At 45.3% G+C, this 13,105-nt stretch overlaps 1 protein-coding gene across 4 annotated transcripts in view; it reads right to left on the bottom strand.

Annotated features, from left to right (window-relative positions):
- The window catches only part of ABCC5 (ATP binding cassette subfamily C member 5), a 59,259-nt gene that overhangs the window by 33,155 nt on the left and 12,999 nt on the right, over positions 1-13,105 (bottom strand). Inside the window, exons 3-9 of one of the 4 annotated variants that reach the window (XM_056819913.1) lie at positions 8,556-8,713; positions 8,175-8,330; positions 7,357-7,504; positions 2,743-2,976; positions 2,451-2,624; positions 1,731-1,878; positions 627-775 (exon numbers count right to left, since the gene is read on the bottom strand). In XM_056819913.1, coding sequence (XP_056675891.1) covers positions 627-775; positions 1,731-1,878; positions 2,451-2,624; positions 2,743-2,976; positions 7,357-7,504; positions 8,175-8,330; positions 8,556-8,713 — 1,167 coding nt within the window. Of the gene's footprint in view, positions 1-626; positions 776-1,730; positions 1,879-2,450; positions 2,625-2,742; positions 2,977-3,400; positions 4,852-5,189; positions 7,297-7,356; positions 7,946-8,174; positions 8,331-8,555; positions 8,714-13,105 lie in introns of those variants that run through there. The other 3 variants (XM_056819914.1, XM_056819915.1, XM_056819917.1) reach the window with 3 other exon arrangements.

Below are 13,105 nucleotides of genomic sequence, written 5' to 3'. Positions count from 1 at the left end.
AGGAGGAAATATATAAGAAATATGAAAATGTGACCTGAAGCGTAGCTCTTTCATGAACCTGATACCACAGTCTGGAGGCCTATTTCCATACAGCAGGAGAGCCCCTCTCCTTTTGGACCTTTTTGGTAACCCGGTGAAACCTCTGGACCTATTCTGAGAGTAATGGGGTTTTTTTTTGATTGGTTGGTTGCTTGGCTTTTAAGAATTAAATATGATTATCGAGATTTTTTAAAAACAAAGTTCACAGACTGCTATAAAGCATAAGCTGAGGTCAAGAGAGGAGGGTCCACCTTTCAGGAAGCTTTTCTGAACTCCCTAAAACCATGCTTGTGCCCACAAGTGTGAATAAGAGAACTGAAAAGCCTGCAGCAAAGCCAAAGAAGCAAGACCTGCAGAACTGTCAATCAAGGGAGGCATTCTAAATGGAATGGTGACCCGGAAAGGAACGGCCAAGCTGAGGAACTTGGTCTCTTGCCTTGGAGGGCTTTTCAATTCTCTCATTCACACAAGGGAGAGCCTTCCTCTAATCCTTGGTTTATCAACAGCCTTCAGGGTGAACAATATTCAACAACACGCTTAAATTTGAATTTCCAAAGCCTTCTGAGACCCTAAGAGAACCTACTAACCTGAGCAGCAGTGAGATCATAGCCACAGATCATGTGAACTGAAAATGTCACCACACTGGCGATGACCACCACGATGGGGGCCACTCCAACAGAGATACTTTGGAAGTATCCAGCCCGCTCCAAAATCCTGCGCTCCTCCTCTCGGATTTCTAGGAAAATAAGCAAATTGTTGTTACACCAGAAGCCAAAAGGAGACCTTGGGATACGGGTCTGCCCGTCATCCCCAGACCAGTCTCTCCAGGTCATGTGCTCAAGGCTTTCATTCAAGGGGTCAGAGATTTAAAGCTGGAAGGGACCTTCAAGGTCATCTGGTTTGACTACTTAACTTTACCATTTAGGAAACTGGGTCCCAGGGTCACATGAGCGTGAAGTGCTAGCAGCATCTAGGACCTTGGCCTCTTCTCACTATACCTTTAGAGTGAATTTAGGAGACCTTGGTCTGACCACATCTTCCATTCATGGAGCCTAAAGTTTATTTCCAATATCTATGCCCATACGAAGCCTCGTATGTAGCCAGAACTGCCCTTTAGGGGCCTTTTCACATTAAGTATTACAAGGTAGTCCCAATCCTGTCCATGTACAATTAGCCTGATGGCTTTATATCAATAATGGTTCAATTCCATCTCACTAGCTGTAATCTACTGCTTCCAGCTGATGTTATCCAATGAATTTATCTTTTTTTCCTCCCAAATCTCAACAAATATGCCACTATGTTTCTGATCCAGTTCATGTTGGACAAGGATGTGACGGCATGCCACAGACAACACAAGTCCGTTAAATCACAGACGGGGTCATCAGAGGCTTTGATGAACATCTCACTAGGATTTCTGCCCTGCTTCCCTGGACAAGGGCAAATGTCTGATCTTGACTCTGTCAGTCTTAGTGTCTCATTTGTAAGACAAGGTAGGAAGGCAGAAGCTACCCAAAGCAGAAAGCAGAAGACAGGTTCTGTGATCCAAGGACTAGAGAATTCTCAGTTTCCAACCCAAAAACCATTAGGAGACTCCCATTCCTCTGCAGTGGTTTTGTCAGAAACCCAAGGAGCCACCCAAACGAAGGCCTTCTCATGCCTACAATCTATTACACCCACTTTGGGATACTCACTTTGGACATTCTGAGAAAATGCTTTAACCCAAGCATACATTTTAATAAATTTAATGTAGTTGAGAACTTCATTCATTTTCTGTACTCGGTCATCTGTGGCAGCCACAGCTTTTCTTCTGAAATAGGCAGTGAGCCGGGACACAAACATCTGTAAAGAGAAAATGGGCCAGACTGAGGCCTCTTCAAACCAGAGCGAGCACTGCCTACCATCTCTAAGCCAATCTCTTTACTTCCAGTTATCATGATGCATAGTCTGAGGGAGCCAGAGTCATGTCAGAGGCCTCTCCTACTTAACCACCAAGGCTTTTCTCCAAGGCCCTCCTCACTTCTCCTCAACCCAGTATCCTGGAGCTTTATTTCCAATCAAGTAGGCACCTGCTTCCAAGGAAGTTCCCAATCCAATATTAGCAGCCTAACAATCTCAAAACCCAAGGAAGTTCCCAATCCAATATTAGCAGCCTCACAATCTCAAAACCCAATTAAAGCAACTGAATCCACAACGAGAAACCACCAGAATAAAGATAGGACTATTTAACTGGGGCAGCTAGATGGTTCAGTGGATAGCCAGGATGGAGTCAGGAGGACCCAAGTTCAGATCAGACCTCCTTGCTTCATAGCTGCACGACCCTGGACAAGTCACTTAACTGTTTGCCTAGTCCTTGCCCTACTTTCTTAAGAGTTGTTACTAGGACAGAATTTTTTTAAAAATTATTTACTCACCATTGCTGGGTAGAAAAGGAGAAAAACAAGTGATCCTAAGATGGCCGTTGGTCCCAGAATAATTACGTTGTAAACCATGCCCAAGATAGCAACAATGGGGCCACCTGCTAATAAACTGCCCACTGCTGCTGCCTCAAACATCCTCAGGCCATCACTGGAACACAAGTTGATGAGCTGAGAAACAAAGGAGTGACAGCAGGCTTTGGTCAAAAACAAAGCCCCTATTCATGAACCCAGGGAGAAAATATGGGGAAAGACATCTTGGGGCTGGGGAAGAAGCCAGGCCACTCACCTCCCCCAGGGACTTCTCTTTAATATTCTTGAGCTTCAGAATCTTCTTAAATGCCATGGTCAAGATTGCTCCTCGAAGGCGCACTGCAGTCCGATAGTTCAACGCCCATGTTAATGTCAGTGACCAAGAACGGACAACTTCCGTGAGGAAGAGACCCAAGACTAAGAGCAAACTGTAGAGGAGATTGGACTCTGTCCCCTGCGTGTATTCCAGGAGGTGCTTCACCATAAAGGCCTACAGGAAGAAACACAAGCTCATGTGAACGACTCTTCAGTTCTCTGGGGCAACTCAACAGTTTTGTGTTAAGTTAGAAAGAGTGGGGAGGCTCTCGCTCAAGCCAAGAGAGATTCCAGCCCGGAAGATCAATTAATCCTGTTGGGAGACCTCCCTGCCCCCAGGAAATGGTTTAGGGCATTTCACAGGGGGCTGGGGCCAAATCAGAAACCCTGCTGCTTCTAGAGAACACTGTCTAAAAACCTTCACGTCTTCTAACTTAACAGAAATCTGTCTGTGAGCTAAAATGAGCATGAAGCAGATTCACTCTTAAAATCAGATCGACCATATTTCCACACATTAAAAAGACATTGTTTTAAGTGAAATTAAGACCTTTTTTTGGATTGTTTCAAACGTGCTTAGTTGATAAAAAGGAACAGTGTACCTACAGTTGTACTGGGGAAGAGTGGGAAGAACATTTTGCAAAACACTCCTGAAAATAAACATCAGCAATTTAATAGAATAGTACAGAAGGGCAGACAAAACCGCCTTCCCCACCCCACAGGCCCACCCCTCCCCAAAACAAAAACTCCCTACTCCCTCCCCAAAACAAAAACATGTTACCTCAGGTAGCATATCTCAACACCACCTGCAGAGGGAAAGCAGGACCACCGCTGGCCACCTCCGGCTCTGGGGGCCTGTGACGCGGGAGCACACACACTCATACAAGGCACATTCAGCAGCAGTATTAAATACCAGCAACTGAGAAGTAACGCACTTTTATTGAAAATAAAAAACACAAGGACCATATTCAAAGAGCATCTCACATGGCTGTACAGGGGGAGCATTGCAGTAACATACAATGTAAACATACAGAGTGTTGTACAGGGCTAGCCTGGGACACTGTTCTTGAACTACACACACATCGGGGGTACAGAAGAGAACCAAGAGTCCGCGGGGATGACATGAAGCTGGCGGCAGCAGCACCCCACCTCCCCTGCCCCCGGCTCAGCTCGAGGAGTGGCGCCTCGGGGACTTGGCAAGAGGGTGAGGAAAAGAGCTGCTCTCATCAAGACCTTACTGCAAAGGGGCTAAGAAAAACTCCCTAAAGAGCTGCCCTGCTCCCAGTGGCTGGGACTACTGGTTCAGGAAGAGCCCAAGGAGTTCCTCGGCTGCTGCCTGCAGAAGGGTCACAGAGCTCAAGGCCCCAATGAAGCACTGGGGATGTAAGCCCTTCAGTCTTTTCAAGTCTTTGCAGCTAAAACAGATCTTGGGGGAGGGGGAAAAAAGAAGAAAAAAGGGAAGAATGAACCAAGCCATACCCCAACCCCTGAAGGAAGAAAACCTCACTGAACAAGAAAAAAACTCACTAGATAACAGTCAAATGTAGCTGTAAAGCCAGCACCCAAGGACGAGGGGGAACTGAGTCACGGGGATGGTTTTTTCCTGGGGGAGGGGGAGGCACTAATGCAATGCCCAGAATTCCTCCTGGATAACTGGCATTTCTCATTAATAGTGAACACCCATTAGAATCTGGGATATCCCCAAGATGGAGCTACTGTACTCCACCTCTCCCCTCCCTGGGTTTCGGGCTGGCCTCCAGGGTTTTGGTCACAATCTGCCTGCATACGGTTGGGTTGTGAGTTTACTAGGGAGGAGATTGGCTTCTTTTCCAGTATTCAATCCAATTCAATGTGGAACGGAGTCATTGAGTGGTCAGGGCCAAAGCCCCTTTTCTCCTCCTGTGAAGTAACTCAGTAAGCGGGCAGGCAGGGCAGTACCACCACGTGATTGTTGCCAACAGTGTCCTCCAAAGGAAGGCGAAAAAGACAGCAGGTAGGTGGACTGGCCTCTTTCCTTCTAACCACCTCTGCCCAAATGCCAATAGTCAGCAACCTCCCGGGAGGGAGCAAGGGAGGGAGGAAAAAGTGGTTAAGAGACAAATGTTTAGACTACGTCAAATGGTCAAAGGGAAAAAAAGAGCAAACAGTAAATTAAAGAATTTCTAAAATACATTCAGGTTTCCAAAACAGTTACATTTCAAACCAGTTTAGTATGAGATCAAAATGAAAAGTTTCCATGAAAAAATCCAACCAAAACTTAGGAAAAGAAAAAGTCACAGCGTCATCATTTCAACTTAAATAAACTGGAAAGAAGTCAAGGTGGTTAGCAAGGCTGGCAGTATTCAGGGTCTGGCTCTGGGAAGCATTCCCGGTGAAGGAACATGGCCTTACCTGTACTCTTGGCGAGAGTCTGCCCAGCTTGATTCTCTCATTCTGACCGCAGGCTACAGCCATCCTGAAAATTCTAGAGAACAGCTTCTGTCATTGGTCCCACTACAGAGAGAGCCTCCCCTGCCTCCCCCCCGAAAGAAGCGGCCGGCCGGCTGGGGACAGGGGGAAGAGGGGGAGACTTACCTCTAATGGCTTCCCACTCTCCCTTCCCCTAAAAGGCTCCCAAGAGGAGAGTTAGCATTCACGGAGTGCTGGCAGAGGTAGCCTCCCCAACATCCACAGGGTGAATGCTAAGCCTTTCCCCGCAAGTCCCCGAGCAGGACTTGACTTGAATGGGCAACTGATAAAGGCTCAAAAGGTGCCCCTGAGAAGTAAAGGCATCGGACACACTGTTGGTGCCCACAGGCCCGGCCCGTCAGATCTTAAAGACAGTGACTGGCCCTCCTCCCACACTCCAGGGAGTCAGTGGCCCCTGGAGAGCAGCTCTAGCATGTGGACATCAAAAGAGCCTCTGGGGAAGCTTATTATCTTGAAAAAAACTACAGTAAGTAAGCCAGAGGTTAAAAAGCCTTGTGTTTCACTGTCTTGACATAATTAGAGGCTTTCTGAGGCCTGGAGGAGGAGGGGCAATAAAAGGATTTTACATGACTGGCAGACTGTTTTGTACATGCTAGCTTAAGGCTTCGTTTATTCAAGTTGGAAAAAAATACGCCCAAAGATACACATCAGGTGCACCCATAGAAAAGGGGGGCTCCTTAGAAGGGCCTGAGCCTGAGGGGGGCATAGGCTTGTGCCCAGTGCCAATGCACACGATCAGCCTTGCTCCCACCACCTCTTACTGACATTTCCACTTCTTAAATTGTCCACTGAGATCTGAATGTGTTCCCAAATGTTTCCATTAGTTATGGACACGGTTTGGCCTTGGGCTGTCAAGGATTTCCTTCTGCACAAGGAGGGGATATTAGTTGGACAGCACTTGCCAGAAAGCACCGCTTACTAGTTATCAGGGAAAGGGAACTTTCCCCCCTTCTGAAGGGTGGGAGGACTCTCAGATGCTCCTGGTGATGCAAGACTGGCACCCCAATGCACTTGGCCTTAGAGAACTGAACATGCACCAGAAAAGATCCCCAACAACTCCTGGCTGCTTCCCTGACACGACCTGTGCTGGAGCCCGAATCAGAATGGAAGGAGGGGACTACCGTGATGCCCGGATGCAAGAACTCCGTACACCAGAGTAGCGCAGTTAGCAGCCCCTGTAGTGAGGCAATGACAGAAGCTCTTCTTGGGGAAGACGGTCGGTCCTATGAAAACCTCTGAGTGTGGTCAGTGACATGACAGCTGCTTACGTGGCACCATGAGCTTTGCCACCAAAGTATTTTTACCACTCAAGAAAAGCAATTCTGTTTCAGGGAACAGGGCAAAATTCTTCATTGTAATGAACAAGGAAAACAACCGTTTGCCTTAGCCTACGTCACCATGCACAGCAAGTGTGTACTTACCCAAGCCATGAACCTCCAGCTTCCCCCCACCTGGGAAAGGCGCACTACAAGCAGTATTACTGCTCCTGATGCCTCAAGGCAAGTGTGTAGAGAATAATGTAATCAAGGTGTTCTTTGTAAATCAGCACTTAGGCAGGTGCAACAAGCGGGTGATAAGAGAGAATGAATGGGGTCAGTGTCAAGTTGCCTAACACAAGCCCACAGCCTGCCAGGCGGCTCTGCAGATGGCCTGGAGACTCCTCCAGGAAGCACCAGCCTCTTGGGCCGTCCCCCCTCAGCAGGGGCCACTCACTCGCCAGCCTCACAGCCCACCTCTGCTTTTGGCCTTGCTACTCTGACTGCCAAAACCAAGGTTTTCACTCAAAGGCAACACACACTACCCGAGAGCATGGGCCTGGCCGAAAAACAAGCACACACCCCCAGGAAAGTCAGGCTCTCTCCGCACGGCCCTTTCATCCTTCTGCCCGTCCATCCACGGAAGGATTCGCCAGCTACGGAAAGACTGCCACTCACGCCAACCACACTCATTCCCTTCCACAGGCCGAGGGCTCGCTACAAGTCCCTGACTAGGCTGAGCGGCTCCTCGAGTCCTGCAATGCAACTGGAGAGGGTTAGAGCTGGCCAGGCGGGGCCCTGGGCAACGGAGAGAAAGGATGGTTCTGACTTACTGGTCCGCTGAAGCCAGCCAGCTGCGTGATCATCAGGCACACGATGGAGAGGATGAGCCGGGTGCGGCAGAAGATCCACACAACCCTTCGGAGGGAGGCAGCCTCAGGCCCAGTTTCGGTCACCTCTTCTTGCCACAGCCTCTCTAATCTTGACAAGGGCACATGTCCTCCATTACCCATCTCTCCCAGGGAAGATGCCAACCCTAACCTCCCTCAGGTGGCAGCGGCTAGTGGGGCTGGGCTGACAAACTCCCTCGAGGGAAAGCTCTTCTTCCCAAAGGGGCTAACGTTAAGGACAAAGGCTCACCTGCACAGACTAGCCTGGGCAACTACAAGTTCACCCGGGGTGGGGTGGCCGCCTTTCTCCTAGAGAAATTCAACCCCAAAGCCCTTTCCTTCCTCCACCCAGCACAGCTAGTCCTGAAGCTAACAGGGCTGGGGACAAGACCCTCATCCTTTCCAGGGTCCCCGTCCCTTTCTGAAGGATCCTGCAGTAAAATGTAAAACCATAAACTCAATGTTTATCGTGGCAAGCAGCTACCACACAATGCAGCAACATAACCTCCCTGCAGACTCAGGAGAAGCGGGGCTGAGAGAGAGAGAGAAAGCCCTTGGTTAAAACAGAGAGAAGAGCTCAAGAGGAGGTCAAGCAGAAAAAAGCAAAGATCAAGGGGAGCCCCAGGTCACCGTCCCCCCCAAGCCCAGAAGAGGCTAGCTTGACTTCTAAAAGGCCCACGGGCTGCTGAGGTCAGACAGATGACCCCATCTGAGTCCCATCTGCACGGGAGGGAGGAGGAAGGTGGACCAGAGGCTCCTACCTTCTGCAGTTCACATCAGAAGACTCGTGCTTGGACAAAGACCACACATGTTCCATTAATAACTCCCCCTTCTTGTAAGCCACGAGGGCCAGAGGGCTGAGCCAAGAAAAGGTCATATAGGAGAAAAGCCCAGCATTGTCTACTGGGTGCTGGTGTCTAAGGAGAGAAAATTAAAAAAAAAAATCACCCAACTGGGAAACATGCTAGATATCCAGAGAGCAGCAGTAGCAAAACAAGGTCCCTGACTTTACACATGCTAGACCAAATACTGTTCCCAATCGCCTAAATGAAACTTTTTGAAATTAAAAACAAGTTTAGAAGCCTTTTAGAAAGGCTTCTGGTACTCCATCAATGAATGGAGGGCGCAGCCAGAATTCTTACTTGGAAGTAGTCCGGAAGGGCTTCAGTACACTTAGGCCATGATGATATTTCCCCTTTGGATACTCTCTGTCCAGGTATCTCAGCTGAGAGTGCATGGAGACATCCAGTGCAAGACCTTCTACTCGGCCTGCTGTTTCCAAGGCATCTTGGCATTCCAACTGTATGCACATGGAAGAGGGCAGATGAAACCAAGTTCACAGACGTCAGGAAGAGATGTAAAGCAAGTTAACAAAGCAACAATTGAGCGAAGTTAACTTTGATTAGACTGGGATGAGGAATGAACAACCAGCTGGGGGAGGCAAAGGGGCAATTTCACTTACCATGGGATTTTTTTTTCCTTTTGAAACCCCTGCCTTCCAGCTTAGAATCAATCCTATGTATTGTTTCCAAGGCAGAAGAGCACTAAGGGCTAGGGAATGGGGGTTAAGTGACGTGCCCAGGGTCACACAGCTAGGAAGTGTCTGAGTCCAGATTTGAACCCAGGACCTCCTCTCTTTAGGCCTGGCTCTCTATCCACTGAGCTACCTATAGCTCTGCACACTGGGATCTTACCAATGTGGTCAAACAAAATGCCCAGAGGACATGGGGGAGGAGCTCCATTACATTACTGCACAAATTTATTATGAAAAACCACATAATTGAGTAAAATAAAGTGGAACCTACAACCCACTGTGTGAGTCTGGGGAGGTTGAGGTCTATACTCAGTTCAGGAAGTCGGCCCATATCAGAAAGAGATTTTTCAATGTCCTGAAAAGCCAATGGGAAAAGAAATGGCTCCAGAACCAGGAGCCCCAAGCTCTCCAGCCTCATGAGCCACAAACTTGTGAGTCAAACACATCTTAAGCTCTTGCACAAAATCCAAAGGCATTCAGGAAAGCTTGGGCTTAAATCAAAAGAGAAGACGTACATCCAGAACACAAGGCTTGATGTTGGTTCCAGGCAAAATTTCCAAATAGATGAATAAGCTCCAGGTAGTTTCTAGATACTCAAGGGAAGGTTATCACCATTAGCCAATGGGGGCCCAAACAGAATAAAGCAGTCAAGCTAAACCCATGTCTTCTTTTGATAGCAGGTGTATTTGATTGGTCAACCCTGGGAATACTTTTTGGTCAATAAACAAACACTTGTTAAGCACCTACAATGAATAACCAAATCAATAATCTGGAGAACTGATGGACAGCCCATGATTCGGTGGCAGGGACCAACGAAGAAGCCAACTTTGAATGAGATGAGAAGCCTACCAGAGTCTGCCAGAAGTTAGGAAGTGAGGAAGTCATTAACAAAGGCAGGTCAGTCCAGGAAAACTGGGTCTTCATTTAGCATTAGCTTAGATATATCACTGCTCTGTAATGTCCCAAAGCTGTGCTGAAAAAACCAGGGAGCCTGCAAATTACAGGCTAGTAGCCTTGACTCTGCTTCTTGGCAAAATTCTAGATATTAAAAGAGTTAGCAAACATGCAGTAAAGGAGTCATCTCAGAAAGTCAGCCTGGCTTCATCAGTAACAGGATACACTAGACTTCCTTTAGTAACTGAGCTCCTAGATTAGCAGGATCCAGGGAACAGCACAGCTTCAAGTACGCCTATGAGTTAGGGTCTCAAATCATTCTTGATTCTACACTGTGAGACAGAAGCATTTCTTCCCTTATTTTTCCTCCCAGATTCTGTAGTATTGGACTTCATTGTTCTTTAAATATTTGGTAAAATTCACTTATCAATCCATCTGGCCCTGTGACCTTTTAGAGAATTCTTTGATGGTTTGTTCAATTTCTTTTTCTATGATGGGGTCATGTAAGTATACAATTTCCTCTTTTGTTGATCTGGACAGTTTATATTTTTAATCAATATTCATCTATTTTGCTTAGATTGTCAGATTTATTGACACAGGAGTGAACAAGATAATTCCCAGTAATTGCTTCTTAACCAGTTATTTCACCTTTTACAATTTAGATACTGCTAATTTGGTTTTCTTAAATTTTTTAAATCAAATTCTCCAATGGTTTATCTATTTTATTCACTTTTTCATAAAACCAGCTCCTTGTCCTATTTATTAGTTCAATGGTCTTCTTACTTTCAATTTTATTTATCTCTCCTCTAATTGTCAAGATTTCCAATTTGGTATTTAATGGGGGATTTTCAATTTGTTCTTTTTCTAGTTTTTTTAGTTGCATGCCCAGTTTATTGATTTTCTCTCTTTTGTTGACACTTAAGAGATATACATTCTTGATATTTTGACTGCATCCCATAAATTTTGGTATGTTGTCTCATCATTCTCTTTAGTGAAATTGATTGTTTCTATGACTGTTCTTTGATTCATTCATTGTTTAGGATAATATTTTACAGTTTTAATTTGTTTTTCTGCTGCCCTTTGATGAATGTAATTTTTATTGTATTATGGTCTGAAAAGAATACATTTAACATTTCTGCTTTTCTATATTTGGTTATGAAGTTTTATGCCCTATTATACAGTTTTTGTGAAGATGTACTGCTGGAAAAGGGCACATTCCTTTCTAGTCCTATTAAATTTTCTCCAAAGGTCTATGATATATAACTTTTCTAAAGTTCTATTTACCACTATTATGCTCAAAGGAATAATGAACTGCAGGAATCCCATGCAAACTGGAACAACCTCCAGGAATTGATGCAGAGTGAAAGGAGCAGAACCAGGAGAACATTGTACACAAAGACTGATACACTGAGGTACAATCGAATGTAATGGACTTCTTTACTAGCAGCAATGCAATGATCCAGGACAATTCTGAGGGACTTATGAGAAAGAGCGCTATTCACATTCAGAGGAAGAACTGTGGGAGCAGAAATAGAAGAAAAACAAATGCTTGATCACATAGGTCAATGGGGATATGATTGGGGATATAGACTAAATGATCACCCTAGTGCAAATATTAATAATATGGAAATAAGTCTTGATCAAGGACACAATAAAACCCAGTAGAATTGCATGTCGGCTACAGGAAGGGATGGGGAGAGGGAAAGAACACGAATCTTATAACCATGGAAAAATATTCTAAATTAATTAATTAAATAAAAATTTCAAAATTTAAAATTCTATTTACCTCCTTAGCTTCTTTATATTTTGGGGTTGGATTTATCTACTTCTCAAAGGGGAAGGTTGATGCCCCCCAGTATTAAAGTTTTGCTGTCTATTTCCCCCCTGTAACTTTTCCTTTAGGAATTTGGAGGCTATGTCATTTGGTGCATATGTTTAGTATGGCTACTTTTTCATTGTCTATGGTATCTTTTATCAAGATGTAATTTCCTTCTTCATCTCTGATTAGATCGATTTTTACTTTGGCTTTGTCCGAGATCATGATTGCTACTCTGCTTTTTTTACTTTAGCTGAACCATAATAGATGCTGCTCTTTTACTTTGTGCCTGTCTGCTTTAAGTGCTTTTCATGTAGGCAGCATATTGAGGGATTCTGGTTTTTAAGCCACAGGAGCATCAGTTGCTGAATGGAAGAGGGAACATGGAGTAATTCAGGGGAAGTTGAGAATATTTGTTGAATCAACAGGCTTCAAAAGAGGCCAACAAAAGATACAATGATTAATTAGAACCAGAACAATAATGTAAAGGCAAACAACCCTGAGAGAAAGGAGTTTCAAAAAGAATAAAGAATCTTGTACTACTTGGCCCCAAAATACTGAATTGGAGTGGAAGTTCTAAAGAGGGGAATTTAGACATGGGGGAGGGAGGAGCTACTAAAAATCAGAACTTTGCACAAAAGTACAATGGACTGCTTTTAGAGATGGCTGGTTGCCTCAGGACTCCCTTCTCCCTGAGAGGTGTAAAAAATAGACTCGAATACAGGACTACAATCCCCATGAGCCTTTGCTCCACTTCCCCAGGAGGCCTTGTAATCTCACCTGAGATTGAGAAGGCATTTAAGCTGATTCAAAGGCTTTTGAGGGCTCTTGGCTCTTTTTGGACTTCCGTTTTGGAGCAGGCTCGTCTCTTGCGTGATGTGAGGTTATTTTGTCTAGGCCTCTGGCCTAGGCACGTTTCTTACTTGTATATTCTTTAATCTTTAGCCTTTAATAAACCTCTAAAAAAATATAATACTCCTTGTAGAGAGAAACTAATTTCTAACTGCCTCAGTCTCCCCATCTCCCCTAAATTTTAATCTTTACAGAGGCCCCAAGGTCACCTGAGTGATATGGAAGGAAATTTGGGCTATATGGGGGTTGAACTAAATGGCTCTCTAAGAACCTTCGAATTCATCTATGACTAAGAAAATCTGAGGGGATGGCAAGTTACACTGAATGCAATGTAAGAAAGAATAAACACTGCAACATACACGTATGCACATAAGTATATCTTATGTACGTGTTCAAGTTCAAGAAGTGGGACCTGTGGAAGAGGACTTCCTTCCTGTCAGGGAAAGCTTCATGAAGAGACACAATGTGTGTTTCTCAGGCCCCCAACAATGAAGTGAGAGCTTTCCAAACTCTTCCTAACTCTTTGAGCATCACTGAATCATTAGTTCTTAATTCTTAAAGCTGAGCATTCCAAATGGCCACTGCATTGCAACCAT

Source organism: Monodelphis domestica, chromosome 2, assembly GCF_027887165.1.
Source record: "Monodelphis domestica isolate mMonDom1 chromosome 2, mMonDom1.pri, whole genome shotgun sequence".
Taxonomy (NCBI): domain Eukaryota; kingdom Metazoa; phylum Chordata; class Mammalia; order Didelphimorphia; family Didelphidae; genus Monodelphis; species Monodelphis domestica.
This window is presented reverse-complemented; position numbering and strand designations above follow the sequence as displayed.